At 34.8% G+C, this 15395-nt stretch overlaps 1 protein-coding gene across 6 annotated transcripts in view; it reads right to left on the bottom strand.

Annotated features, from left to right (window-relative positions):
- aff4 (AF4/FMR2 family, member 4) overlaps positions 1 to 15395 on the bottom strand; it is a 66711-nt gene that overhangs the window by 39875 nt on the left and 11441 nt on the right. For 5 of the 6 annotated variants that reach the window (XM_069898199.1, XM_069898193.1, XM_069898196.1 and 2 more), the window contains exons 3-5: positions 8663 to 8792; positions 6218 to 7048; positions 1450 to 1494 (exon numbers count right to left, since the gene is read on the bottom strand). In XM_069898199.1, the coding sequence (XP_069754300.1) occupies positions 1450 to 1494; positions 6218 to 7048; positions 8663 to 8788 (1002 nt within the window). In that variant the 5' untranslated portion in view covers positions 8789 to 8792. Of the gene's footprint in view, positions 1 to 1449; positions 1495 to 6217; positions 7049 to 8647; positions 8793 to 15395 lie in introns of those variants that run through there. The other variant, XM_069898197.1, reaches the window with a different exon arrangement.

The following is a 15395-nucleotide window of genomic DNA, read 5'->3' as shown; positions in this document are numbered from 1 at the left end:
AGACACAGCAGATAGTGATTAATCTGGACATGATCTTTGCAATTTGCAAGGGCAAATGTAAAAGTATATACCTGGGAGGCTTAATTGAACCGGCTCATGAGGTTCCGAGTGAAAGAACTCGTGTGGACGAAGGAGACAACAGTAGCATTCTAGCAGACCAAAGACGCACCAGTGAAGGCAACATAGGTGATCCATCCACAAATGGATACATCAACTGCCTTGACAACAGATGCGTCTGATGTGGCAGTAAGCGGAGTCTTGGAACAGTAGACCAATGGACAATGGAAGCCTCTAATGTTTTTTAGTAGGCACCCCTGCCCTCCGGAAACAAAATACAGTACATTCGATAGGGAATTGCTGGTGCTGTACATAGCAATCAGACACCCTCTTTTTTTTTGGAAGGCAGGGACTTCATGGTTTTTACTGACCATAAACTGCTAATGTTCGTCTTCGCGAAGGCATCAGATCCCTGGTCACCCCACCAACAACGCCACCAATCTTGCGTATCCGAGTTTTCAACCAGGATTAAAGCTAAGAGACAGCCTTATTCCCCAGGCTAGAAATGTCAGATACTAGGTTTGAGGTGATAGGAGAAAGGTTTAAAGAAGATATGCAGGGCAAGTGATGACACCCTCCCCCACAGTGTGATAGGTGCATGAAATATATTGCTGGAGTGATGGAAGCAGACATGATAGTGACGTTTAAAAGATACTTAGCACACAGACATACAGGAAATGAATGGATATGGACTGGTTTAATTTCGCGTTGTAGGACCTGCTCACTTGCTGAGCTTTTTTTAAAAAATAATTTGGGAGCAGCAAACTTAAAGGTCAATTATTAAAAAATTAAATTGAGCTGCATTTGCAAATTTATGACAAAAATTGTATCAATATTGTAATTAACAAAAACATATGTTTTAGACCTTCCACCTATTTTTTTTGTTCTAATACTTAATTATAAAAAAGATCAGTTCAGAAAATTGGGGTGAGGGCAAAAGAATTTTGAATCATTCTCAAAGGAGGTCTAATTAGGATTGAAACTATATTTCTGGAGACATATTTACAGAACTGCCAAGATGCCTCGAACTCTTGCAATGCCCATGGTGCAACTAAAGTGGATAAATGCTCTGAGCATTATTATGATCTGTATGGCCATGTTTGATGAGGCACAATTAGGTAGCAACAGGAATAATATAAATGGTCACAGCACTGAAGAAAGGGAAGACTTGCCTTTGCATGTGAAACGAGGCCTTCAGAAGAAATCAAGTAACCTGTATGCACTCAAATGCAAAGCACAACAGCTGAAAAAAGTGGCCAAAAATACAAGCGGGATTTCAATATTATATCCAAGCACCATAATTCCCTAGAATAAATGGACTTTGGAAAAGGAAATAACAAAGAAATTAAAATACCAAGTAGCCAAAAAAAAAACTATTATAATGAAACATACCTTTAAAATCTCATCCACACAGTTGGCATCACCCGAGACAGAAGACTAAAAATATCAAGAAGAAATGAATGTCATTTTCCTCAGTAATTTTTTTCTTATCTTAACGATTTAAGCTTGTTGCACACTGTCACTGCTACTAAACTATTAACGATGCTATTATTCACAAAAGTCTATCAGAGGCATGGAGATTCACAGGAGACTACTGATTCTGGAATCTGGAGCAACAATCTGTGGAGAAACTCAACAGGTCGAGCAGCATAATTGGGAGAAAAAGAATGGTCAATATTTTGAGCTAGAACCCTTCATCAAGCCAGACCAGGGGAGAGGAAGATGGCCAGTTACTGTTAACTGCTTCTTTTTCCACAAATGCTGTAAACCTATAGGATGTTTCAACCATCTATTAGTTTTTGATTTTCATTCTATAGTTATAAAAAAGTTTTTGAAATCATCCTGACTTGTAAATATGTCATTGTTCCTTCAATAGTGGAGCATAAGTCCTGGAATTTCCTCTCTAACAGCAATGCGGGAGTACCTTTCCCAGAAGGACTACAGCAGGGGTGGCCAACCTTTTAATTTTACATTTTTAATTTAGACATACAGCACAGTAACAGGCCATTTTGGCCTATGGGTCCGTGGCACGCAATTAACCTACACTCCTGGTACGTACACGTGGCCTGAAATGGCCTGTTACCGCGCTGTATGTCTAAATTAAAGATTAAAAATTATAAGGTTGGCTACCCCTGGACTACACTGATTCAAGAAGTCTCACAGCAACTATCTCAAATAAATTTGAGATGGACAATAGATGCTGGTCCTTACAAACAGGCCTCAGAAAATACATTTTAAAATATATTTAGAAAACTTAAAAGAGACAAAGCTGCCAAAAATACAAGCTACATGCCTGAAGATATAATCCACAAGTTTTACAATTACTATTTTTTCTTGATACCTGCAAGTACTTTAATAAATACCCATTCTTATTTTGATAATTTGCAAAGTTGTCTACTGGTTGATAATTTGACCAAAGAACATAAAACTACTTTCAACATACTCATCTAAATAGCTAGATGCCATGGAAGAGAACATTTTGGAAACATTCAGGCCAGGCAACATTTCCAAAGTACAGCATTTAATGTTTTAGATGGGAATTTACTGTCAGAAAGAGAGGAGGATCTATGCCCTCATTTTTAAAAACATAATTTTTCTGTTCATTTGAAAGTTTCAGCCTACTCCAGAGGTATCTATACCAAAGATATTGTTGTTACTTACACACTTGAATAAGTTTGCAGGTTATAAACTTAATCTACATGAGTGAATAATTACCATTAAAGGACTCACTTACTTTATACTCTAAATCTCCATGCAAAATAGAGAAAGAATAATTTAAATATTTAGGTATTATGATAAATAAGAAATTTAAAAACCTCTACAGAAAACTTGCAGTTTTATTTAATCAAACTAAAACAAAACTCTCTTTCTTTAACTATGATAGGCCTTAATAACTCTGTTAAAATGAATATTTTACCAAAACTTTTATATTTATTTCAATCATTACCAATATATATTTCTAAGTCTTTCTTTGACACTTTGGAATCATTATGGCAAGGAATGAAACCAAGATTAAATAAAAGTTATCTTCAGAATACAAGAAATGATGGAGGGCTGTCATAATCTAATTTTAGATTTTACTACTGGGCTATGAACATAAGGAATATGTTATTGTTGTTACAGTTTGATAATAGAGATAACTGTATCAATCATTTTGAAATGGAATTGAAAACCATTCAGAATACCTTCTTATGGGCAGTATTCGGTTCACCTTTAACTCCATCTATTCCAAAATTAACAAAGAATTTAATAATGATATAGATTGATTTGGAGTCAATTCAGGAATTTCTTTTGTAATTTTGTGATTTATATTTACTAGTTCTGTTCTATTTAACCATTTATTTCAACCTGCTATTTAGGTGCAAGCTATGAAGTTAGGAATTAAAACTTTCAAGTATCCTTTTATTCAACAAAATTTAGCAACTTTACAACAACTGATGATGACATCTGCCAAATAGACTTTTTTTTAGGTACTATCAAATTAGACATTTTATTTATTGTCAACTTTCAGTATTTCCACATCTTCCAGATCTGAATTTCATAAACAAACTTTTTGAATTACAATTTGTACATAAAGGTATATCGGTTTTATTATAAAATGTTGAATCTAAAAAGAGCCTCTTTAATCAGGATCAAAACCGAATGGGACAATGATCTTAACATGGATTTAAATTTTGGCCTTTACCCATGATTCATCTCTGTGCATTGGGCAGTTTGAATCAATTTAAAGTGGTGCATAGAATACACTTTTCTAAAATTAAGCTCACTCAAATTTACCCAGATATCCTCTCAATGTGTGACAAATGTAAAAGTTTTGAGCCTCTTTGATACACGTTTTAATTTTTGTCCCAATTTCGAGAATATTGACTGATATTTTCAGAACATTTTCGGTTATCTTTGGGATCATTCAAAAACCATGTCTGTTATTTGCAATGTTTGGCTTTTCCAGAGATGGGTAAACGTAAATTTAGCATCAAACCAAAGACTGGTCTTAGCATTTTCTACATTACTGGCTAGAAGAGGAATATTGCCGAATTAGAAAGGGGACTTTCCACCCATAGACAATGCCTACTGGATATCATGTCCTTTCTAAGTTTGGAAAAGATCATACATAATATCAAAAATATTAAGATCTCTTTTGATAAGACAGGGTCCATTTATGGCTTAATTTCACAATTGGAATGATCAAGGTGCGGGGATGCAGTAAATGGGGGTGTTTGGTTGGATCTCTAGAGGCCGTTGCTCTATTTCAAGTCTCCTTGGAATACTAATTTCAACCTTGGTTGGTAGCTGGGGGTCAGATTATCAGAACCAACATTTTTTTCCTTTAGTTTTTCTTTCCTTCGTATATTACTCAATATATGTATGGATTGGAATAGCATCCATGTATATTATCTCCATATAATATGATACCAATCTAAATGTATAATATATTTAGTTTATATGGACTTGCAATGTTTTTGTTTCATAAGAAAACTCAATAAAAATAATTTTAAAAGAAAATTTCAGCCTACTCCACTGTCAAGTTCCAACTTTGGATTTGTTCTTTACCAGATCTCCATGTTAATCCTTGCTCATTCTTTATTCAGTCACTTGAAAGCAATCATTTATTTACAAAATATAGTGAACGTATTTATCATTTTTTTATGCATCTGGAATTTTTCTCCAATGGCAAACATTTCTGAGAATATTAAGCAATTTCATAACTTTTTTTTGAAATGCAAAACAAATGTGAAAAGCCATTTGTAGGTTACTAACCCTAATGATAGACACAAGACCAGTGCAGCTACAGATTGTTCAGTTGTAACATTCTCTGAAGATTTAGCGCTTTGTGTGACGATGAGTACAGTGATAAGATTGATTTTGGATGTACTTTGATACAGTTTCTTTAAAACATTACTTAACAAGGTAAAAAAAAATGAAAGGCTGATACAGAATACTACCACATGATGTGCAGTAATAACTTTTTTGGAGAAATTCTCAAGCAACTGGGAAGTCCATGCAACTTTCACCCCTAATTTTCCACAGATGCCAGAATATACTGTACAGTAGTCCATCCAATCAACTATTTTAGAATTTTCTTTTGAAACTGGTTTTTTACTTGACTATAGCAATTAATACTGTTAATTCCAAAAGTAATTTAATATTGTGCAGTACAGAACACTTAGTTTCAGCAAGAATCAGTTTTATATATTGAGTCAGTTTTCTATTTCTTTAATAACTTTGAATAAATTCTGAACTGAGCATAACCAAAGGAATAATTTACTGTATCTTTCTTACTACAGATCTTTCCTGTCATGACATTAGCTGATTGCATCAATATTTACTTGGAAAACAAACTTAAAAAAAAAATTCTGATGAGAAAGTATATTGTGCAAACAAGTAACAGCTTCATATTACAGCTCAAAAAAAGTCAGTTAATTTTCAAATAATTGTGGTGGTGTAATCAATAGAACAAGCATTAATCAATAGCCAAGTCTGGGGTGCACACTTTAACCTTGAATTGGTCGAAGCAATATTAAAAAGAACATAACAATGACTTGTGTGGTTATTTCATTTTGTGATTGTGAAATGGGTACAAGGTTGACATTATTATACAACTTCTAAAATTTTAATTCTAAATTTGATGGAAGATGTACTTGAACTTAAATGGTCCCTTTATTTAATAGTTTATAAGATAATAACCCAGCTGCTTGACTGAGATAGTACCTCGAGGGTTAACTGTTTTATATATATATTTTTTTTTAACTAATAGCACTACTTTAAACCTCTATAATCTAGCACACAAATTTTGGTTGTGCCAGACTATCTGGATAAATTGCACATCATTTCTATCAATACAACAGTGACTTTAAATAAAAAGATCTTACACTCCATAATGTATGTACCAGGCAAGGTTAAATGGAGGCCCTAGTGAACAGGAAGGACGGGAAGGAAATGGCACATGAAACACATCTGTTTGAGGTTTTGAAATTCACTAGGTGAATTTATATTTTAGACAAGCTATGACATCTAGATGGTACATTAATAACATTTAAATATCTAACTTCAGAATGAATAAAAATCATTTAAACCATTCTAAGTTATTTCACAAAGCTGTGGAGAAACTTCAGCATAGAACATTACTCTACAGCATCAAAAATTTAGACAACTTGCTTACCTCCACTGGTTGAGATGGAATTTTTAGTTTTGAAAGTAGTACTTTGTTGCCAGACTTCATTTCTGCCAGACTGCTACCATGAGTCTGGTTACCATAATGCTCAGAAGGAATTTTTGGCTCCACTGATTCATTAGGGGCTTGATCTTGTCCATCCATGGGCCTTACATATGCAGTGGGCTTCTGTAACATTGAGCTGGGTTTGGACATTAATGCAGGAGTGAAAGATTGTGAAGTATGCTGCCCACTAGCAGGAAATGTATGAATGCGTGACGGGGAGTCCCAGGTGGCATCCAGGTCTCGGGGAGATTTTGATCGATGGCGCTCTTTGCTATGGTGATCACTTCCTTGAGACCTGGAATGACTAGAGCTTAAAGATGAAGAAACTGCAGGAGGCTTTGCTGGACTGACTGAATGGGACTTTGAATGCTCAGATCCATGTTGCCCACTTCTCTTACGGTTGCTACTGTATGAATCACGGTCATGTCTCTGGCTACTGCCACTTCCAGTACTGCTGCTGCTACCACCATGTCTTTGGCTACTGCCATGGCTGCTCTGCAAAGCCGAACTTGATCTCTTTTGTGGCTGCGATGAAGTACTAGGGGCAGAAGTTGCTGGACCCACTGGAGTCCACTTATTGCTTTGGTGAGATGCACTATGTCTATGTTCAGCAAAGAAAGCTTGATCAGATTTTTCATCAGTAGTTGATGGAACTGTTCCTTTGGGTATATCAAAGGATTTCTGAAGAGATCTGTCTCCTATCAAGTCTTTCATTTCATCATAGTTTCCCAACATGCTCTGGATTCTGCTAGAAAGTTTATCTTCAGTTCGTCCCTGTTTAAAAAAAGATGTTTTAGCTGACTGTGAGTGCAACAATGGCCATTGTGAATAATGACTATGACAAGAGTAAGTATCAATACCTTAATTTCAAATAAAGCTGTCATATTTAAGGGAGATGAAGGCTCAAATATAATAATCATTAATGGGTTGGCATGGCTTTTAATAACAGAAACATTGTTGATAGAATTGATAGTTTAAGAGCAATGATATTGTTTACAATAACAAACAGAAATTCAAAATTTTGTGTCAGAGCACTGTGTTCAAAGTGGAATATTCAAGTAACTGCGTAGAACGCAAACATTGCCACTTCATTATTTGAAATTTCTCAGGAATCCTGTTTAGATTGTTTTTGAACTATTCTCCCAGCCAGCACCGATGCCCTTTCCCTTACCCAGCCTTCAGTTCCAAAAAAAAAATCAAGCCAGAGCAAGTTTAAAAAGTCCTAAAAATTTGTACTATTTAAGAGGAACAATTTCTCAAAAATTACAATAGGAAAGTTTGGAAAAATCTCTTTGCAAAATAATTGGTAGATTTAAGCTTTCCAGTCCAATTTTAAAAAGTTTGGTGAAATGCAAATTTCCATGTGCAATCAGGTTTTGTAATGTACACTACAAACTTGAACTCCTTAATTTACCACAATTTAAAATTTGCAAGTGCTCAATTCCGATTCTAATGCCATTATAACATGACATACTCAGGAAATTATAATCCTGAGGGTGAGTAAATAGGAATTTACAGGTCTTAACTTCCATCTGCAGACTTTAATGAAAGGAATTTCTGCAAAGAAAAAAATATCACTTTATAAAGCTGAAGCCACATCTCGCAGAAATAAATTAAATTGCTGAACCTGCATTAATGTTTGCAGTGGAACTGTTGGGAAAACACAGGAAGTTGGTGCTTCATTATTAAATTCACAAGCTTCCAACACTGGAGGTTGTCCCTCAGGACATCCAAATTAATGCGAGTTTTCAAAATTGGTTCAGATTTTCAATTTATCCACTCCCTTTATGTGCCTAATGGTTTGGCATTTGAGTTTATTAAAAGATATTTTTAGAATTTAAAAGAAAATTCAGCCATTACTTTCAGTTTCAGAATCAGTTTTGAGATAAGCTCTCTAAAGTATAGCCAACAACTTTAACTTGCAGTTATGTTAATGGACAAAAAAGATATGGCCAATGGCCCTTGATGCTGTAACTCTGGATTATTGGAAGCAGAGAGGAAAAAGAGGCCCTTTCCTAAAACAGGTTATTTACAGCACACAAAAAAATAGTTGGTGCCAAAGCAGTGAACTTGTTACATTTCTCATTAGATTCTCACAGGTAAGATTTCAATTTCTAATCCCTGTAGAATCTAGGATGCCCTTAAATCACTAAATTTCTCCACACATCACTGCTTCTAACTGAACTACTGTATATTAAGCATCTCAAGGGGTATAGAAACTTCAGGGCATTTTTGGTAGATAAATATGAAACAGTCAGTTCCAGTTTTGGTTTTATCAAAAATAATCAATTCAGGATCATAAAGGAAAACAACAAGGCACTCTGCATCTTGTCCTCATTAAATTATTTAAGGATAATTATTAGCTTTGCTCACCCATATTTACTGTACCTGTACTTTATACGGCTCAGCAAAGAGAGGGGAATTTCCAGGGAAAGTCTCTTCATTCTGCTGAATTCCTTGATTCCTCCGCTCTCGTTCTTTCATTCGTAGTACATTTCTATCTTCACGGTTCATGATGCTGTAAAGAGAAACCACAGCCAGCTATCCATCTTTTTAGAGAAATGCAGGTGGCACATGAACATTTTTTGCAACCTTCAATTTATTATTTTCACCAAATGCTACATCAATATAAAGATAAAAAAGCCTATTCATCAATAAATATTTGGAAATAATTAGAATGAAATCAGTCTTTTCCTTACCTATTCAAACATGACTGAAACACACGAGAGAATAAAGCCATAAAGAACAGTGCATGACCAGGTGATTATCCCCAGCACTTTTGTGTATTAAACTACAATCACAGCATCTGCACACTTTCTTGTCTAACTGAAACATATTAGATGCAGCTATCAAGATAATAATGTAATTGCCTATCACATACCAATTTAAAAAAAAAGAACTTTTGCTGAGATCCCATGTCATTCATTAAAAAAAAAAAAAAAAAAAAAAAATCGCTTAATACCACTTATTAGATCTGGTACAGGATCTGACAGCTCATCTGATTTCAATGGGGAATGGAGGTCTGCAAATATTAAATAGTGTAGTGTGGATTCTAGAGGATCACGTGACCTCTCCACCTGGAACCTCGCCGCGTCGCATCACCTGCTAATCAAGGTTGGCCTATGCCCATCCATTACTGCATACCTGACCACTGTTCCCACCTTTTCTGAATATTTTACATAATAAAATCTTCATTAACACAATATATTCAATTTTTCTTAAAAAAACACCAAAAATAAAATATTCCCTCCCTTCCTCCATACATACAGATCTGCACACTGTCAGAGCTTACAGATCTTTTAAATATAGATAAAAATTGGGGATATCACTTTTGGGTATATACATCAATATTTACATTCCTTTCTGTTACTATATTTTGGGTCCTTATGTGGTCCAAGTATGGCTGCCAGATCTTTACAAAAGTGCCCTACTTAGTCTTTAAATTATACGTTATTTTTTTCTAGGTATATAGCTGTTAATTTCTGCCGTCCATCTTGCTAGTAGAGGGGAGCAGGACTTCCAAGTGATCACAATACATATTTTTTGCTACTGCCAGTGTTATTTTTATGAATGAAATTTGTTATTTAGTCAACTTGTTGCTTATTTCAATAAAATTGTCTAGCAATTTTTCCAAAGATGTAACTGGGTCTGATAGGTACAATAGCACATCATCAGCAAATAGACTAATTTTTTGTTCATTTTGTCCCATTTTGAAGCCTTATATCTGGATCCCTTCTTATCATCTCTGCTATGTTCAATTGCTGGTATAAAAAGTGCTGGAGACAGGGTTTATTCCTGTTTACTTGATCCACACAAGCGAAACACCACTGACATCTGGCTACTGGTTATAATTTTAGCTTGTTGTTTATGATACGTTTTTATCCAGTTTATAAATGTTCTGCCTATGCCAAATTTTTCCAATGTTTTAAATAGTAAGGACCATTCCAAACAGTCAAATGCTTTTTCCACATCCAGGTAGACTGTAATACTTCGATTCCATTCAAAATTTGCCATATGGATTACAGTAAATAAACTTCTTAGACAATTTGAGGAATGTCTTCCTTTAACAAATCCTACCTGGTTTTACGTATCAGTTTTGGTAGATATTGTCTTAATCTATTAGCCAATGCTTTTGCTATCTTGTAATCAGCATTTAACAGCAAAATTGGTCTATATGACAAAGTTTTTAATGGATCCCCTTTTTTTGGTAGTACTGTAATAATAACATTTAAAAATGATTCCGGGAGGGTCTGTGTCTCTACTGCTTGGTCCAGAACATCCAGTAATAGGGGCATTAGTAATTCTTTGAATTGTCTTTAAAACTCAGGTGGGAATCCATCCTCCCCCAGTGATTTACTAGCCGGTAGGGTTTCCTGGGCTTTTTCAAATTCTTTTCTTGTAAAGGGAGTGTATGTTCTATCATTTCTCTCTCCTAGTTTTAGAAGTTCAACATTTGACAGAAATTCTTCCATTTCATTCTTGTCTCCTAGTAATTTTGATTTGTATTATTTTGTGTAATATTGTCAAAAGGTAACATATACACAAAAGGAAATAAATGATAAGAGTATCTGTCTGTTTTTGTAGACTATTACTCTTGATAACTCCTGTTTTAACTTGCCTTTATGTGCAAATTCGCCTAACTTGTAATATTTTTCTTTAGTTTTTCTAGTTGTTCTATGTTTGTAATTTTAGTTTTTTATTCTCCAGTAGTCTGTATTCTTCTTTTAGTCCTATTCTTCGATACATTTTTCTAATTTTGTAATATTTCCAAACTGTTTACTTCTGCCATATACTCTCTCTTAAGATTTTTGTATAGGATACAATTAGTTCCCTCATTGGAGCATATCCCATAACAAAAATGTTTTGCAAAATATTTCTCTCTCTTAATAAACTCACAGATATCTGTCCTTTTGAGTAATGTGGTGTTGAGACACCATCTGAATACATTTTCTTGCTTTTCCATTATCGCAATAGTTAACATTTGTGGTGAGTGGTCTCATAAAAGTCTTGCTGGCTGAATATTTCCTCCCATCTTTATCAATGGGTTGTGTTTTGCTTCAGAGAACATATACAATTTAAAACTTTTATTTCATTAAAAAAAATTCTTATCTTAAATTCAATTTATTTAATTATTACCTCAAAATTTTTTAAAACCAGTTGTTTGGGTTTCCTGTTGATTGAATTCTTTATAATGAGGATTCAACAGTATTAAAATGTCAAAATCTTAAGAATCATGGGATTTTGTTTAAAGATACTCAATCTATTCTTTGCAGGTCTGAAAGAATGTTACTTTCAGTCCAAGACAAAATATCAATATACAAAATATGAAATAGAAGAAAGTAGGCACAAATACCCTATGCGACAAAGATTAGATTGGAAAAAAAAACTACGTAAAAGCCTTGTATGGAGTTCAACCAATTTAAGTGTTAACTAAACTGGTACACATCCAAAATCACATTAGAAAATACATGAAGAAAGACTTAAACTTGATCTGGTGCCGATTAGAGTTTATAGCTTTGAAACCAGTGTCCAATTTATAATGACAACATAAGGGAATGATGGCACGCCCTATGGTTAAATTTCCAATTAGTAACTCAGAAGCCTGAATTAACAATCCCATGATCTAAGTTCTGTTATGTCTCAGACCAACATCAATAGAAATTCAGCAAGACAATGTTATTTTTGAAATAATATATTTATTAATAATTACTAATAATGGAACATCTTACTTAAATTTAAACTTCACCCCAACTATGGGTGTCTGTGTTACCCAACCCATTAAAGCTTAGGCACAATTCTAGAAAGTCAGTACCCAAAGTTCAGTATTAGAAATTCTGTGTTGAAACTCAGAACTTTTAAACTGATGCTCATAAGTTATTAAGGAGGTGGGACACTGACCGAATAGACTGCTCAAACCTCATGAATCCTTGTTGAGTTGCTTCCAGAGAAATGTTCTTTCCTATGAAGGATTGTCACAACTCCCCTCTTCCTTGCGTAGGGGAAACAAAACATGTGACTTCCGTAATGTTTCCAAAAACCCAGGCAAGGGTCAGATGTCATAACCATCAGCATCGTCATGATCCAATGAAGCAATTCTCCTACTTTTAAAAAAAACTAGACATGGGCCAATCAAAATGACCTTTATAATGGAAAATCAGCAGAAGTGTCCATTTTCTACCGAGATTTCACTTCAGTGTCTTTACATGGACTTGCGGATGATACTCAATTCTGTTTCAATGTCCCAAAAATCAAATTACTTCTCTCTTGCCAGATGTCTTTGCTTAGGTAAACAATCCATTGTTCTGGTTCTTAGTTGAGAGCATTAACTCAGTTTATGGTTTGGATTCAATGGTGCTAAGATGCTTGGAAATATGTTATTATGAAATCTATGAGTGTTTTGAACCCTGAACCAATCCCCAAAGTAAAAACTCACGAAAAACAAGAGCTTGCAACAGTTCAAATCAAACAACTGTGAAGTTAAGGATTGTGGAATAAAATTTTAGACAAAATTCACCATTCTAGCCTACTCTGGACAACATACAAACTCAGAGCCGCAGCAATGTCATTGGTTCTCAAATGCTCTAGGAATCCACTCCAGAATGGGAGTCCTTTCACTAATTGTTCAAGACAGAAAAGCAGTCAAGAAAAATTCAGAAATTATAAATAAAAGAATTACTGCAAAGAGATTTCCTGTCTTATGAAAGGAATAGAAAACAAAAATTGAAGAAGAATGTAATGTTTGCAATATTCCAATCCTCAAGCACCACATTAACTAAGTAGAGAAGACGTACATTGGAGATAACTAATTATACCTGAAACACGACAAAAGAAAAACAAATTTGAGTGCTGGCCAAGAGGTGCAAGACTGGAATGTCTGATTATTTGAAATTAATGAATTCAAGATAGGAAGACTGAGTCAGAAGATGAGATGTTTGTTGATCATCCAGTGCATTGAATTTTCTTGGATCTTTTAGGAAGCCATAGACAGAAGTCAAAATAAAGGAAATTTCAGACCGACAAATTACAAAGTAAAATTTAAAACTCAGTAATATAATTGAAAGCCAAAACTTGAGAACAGATGCTTATAGAGTAAATTGCTAATGAACAGCAGTAGCCAATTCAATTACAAAAACCCCTCCCCAGAGAAAATGCATTGCATAGCATTTAAAAATTTAGACATGCAGCATGGTATCAGACGATTTCGGCCCATGAGTCCGTACCACCCAATTACCCCTGGTATATTGCTAACAGTGGGAGGAAACCAGAGCCTCCAGGGATAACCCATGAAGACACAGGGAGAACATACAAACACCTGAAAGGCAGTGCAAGATTCGAACCCCATTCCTGATCACTGGCATTTTAAAGGCATTGTGCTAACCGCTACACAAACTGTGCCATCCCAAGCATGACAACACACAAAAGTCTAAAGTTTGTCTTTTTTTTTCCCCCCCCAGTAACTACAATTACCTTGCATCTTTTAGTCAATCTAAACTGACCCAGAAACTACAAATAAAGTTGAAGATTTTCTGGAAAGATTTCAGCTTTATTTTGTGGACTATAATTGAATTCAGACTGTGAATGCAGATTGCATGGTTACGACACAGAAAAGTTGGAAGACAAACAAAAACATTTTTTTGAAATATAGCAAACCTACGTTTTCTATCTTGAAAAATGATTTGCATAAAATTACAGAAAACAAAAGCAAATAACAAATATTATATAGTTGTTGAAAAGATCACAAGGTCAATGTAACACAGCTAAATTCCTTAATTATGTACATCATTCACTACATCATTTACTTTAAGGTACAAGTCTTCAATTTACAGATCTAGTTTTCATTGCAATGAAAAATATTCATCTCTGCCCAGGCTTCTTTTACATTTTGCTTAGCAATTTTTAAATTGAGGATCTGTTGTGCCCAAATTTCTCAGGCCATAAGTAGGCTTGCAATTCAATTGTTTTTCTGCTTCCTGATTGCTCTTTGTTATTTTTATTAACAATATTAACAGTATTAAAAATCTGTTTTGAATGCGTAACAGAGTTTTGTGTTGTGTATTGGCCTATGTGTTGTGTAGTTTTGTGTTAAAAAGTGACAGTTTGCCTTAAAGAGCCAAGGTGAAGGTGGACTGCTGAGAGAGTGGGAGATGGACTGAGCATGTGCAGAAAATAATCTAAAAATCTCTGGACTTGGACAATAAATCACCACTGGGGATGCTGTGGAGTGGAAGGAGGCCCAGAGCACGAGTCATGGTCTGGAAGACAGTTTAGAATGTTAGGATTTCAAAAAGGATGAACATTCCGAAGGCAACCAGATGGATCCGGACCAGGCCAGTGGTTCCTCTCTCTGCAAGCAACACAAGAAGACAACTTCGAATTTTGTGCTCTCTCTCTCTCACAAAGATCTTTTGGCTTCAGTTTACCAAACAAACTGAATTTGGTTTCTGATCTTTGCTTCGGTTGAGATCGAAGTTTTGTGAGTCTTGTGTGTTTTGTGTCTAAGTTTTTCTGTGGGCTGGTTGGAAATATAACTTAGACTTTAATTACATATGTTATATTTAGGCTGGGGAATTTATTAGTTTTACACTGTTGTAGAAATTTGCATAGTAATCAGTGGTCATTGTTATAAAAGGGGGGAATTTTGAATTAAAGTTTGAAGGTGAATTTTTGTTAATCAAGTAATTGTTCATCTTTACCCCTGTGCGATACGCCTTCTTTATGGTTGCTGGTTTGATCTTGTAACAAATGAACATCATCACAAAAAAATATAAACTCCATGCATGTCAAAAACAATTCCAAATGTACACTTCCAAGACATTTTGTAAGATGACCAAGTGTCAACATGTTACAACAACAGAGGTTAATCTCTCAATAACTCTCCAGCCTGCAATTGCTTGCACAATGCAATCAGGATTGCAAGGTTCCCTTAGAAGGTGGATTTAGTGGAAAGATGCTGGTCTGATTTTGCTTAATTATTCTCAAGGCAATACGGAGGCAGGCAGAGGCATAGTAATCTTGGAACTTAGAGACATGACAAAAGAAAAGAGCAAACAGACAAGATGGTTTTAAAAAAAAGTATCAGGTAATTGACTGAGGAAATAAAGTTTTATATTTATAAAAGCAA

Source organism: Narcine bancroftii, chromosome 9 (genome assembly GCF_036971445.1).
Source record: "Narcine bancroftii isolate sNarBan1 chromosome 9, sNarBan1.hap1, whole genome shotgun sequence".
In the NCBI taxonomy this organism is placed as follows: domain Eukaryota; kingdom Metazoa; phylum Chordata; class Chondrichthyes; order Torpediniformes; family Narcinidae; genus Narcine; species Narcine bancroftii.
The sequence above is the reverse complement of the archived record's forward strand: the minus strand, read 5'-3'. Positions and strand labels throughout refer to the sequence as shown.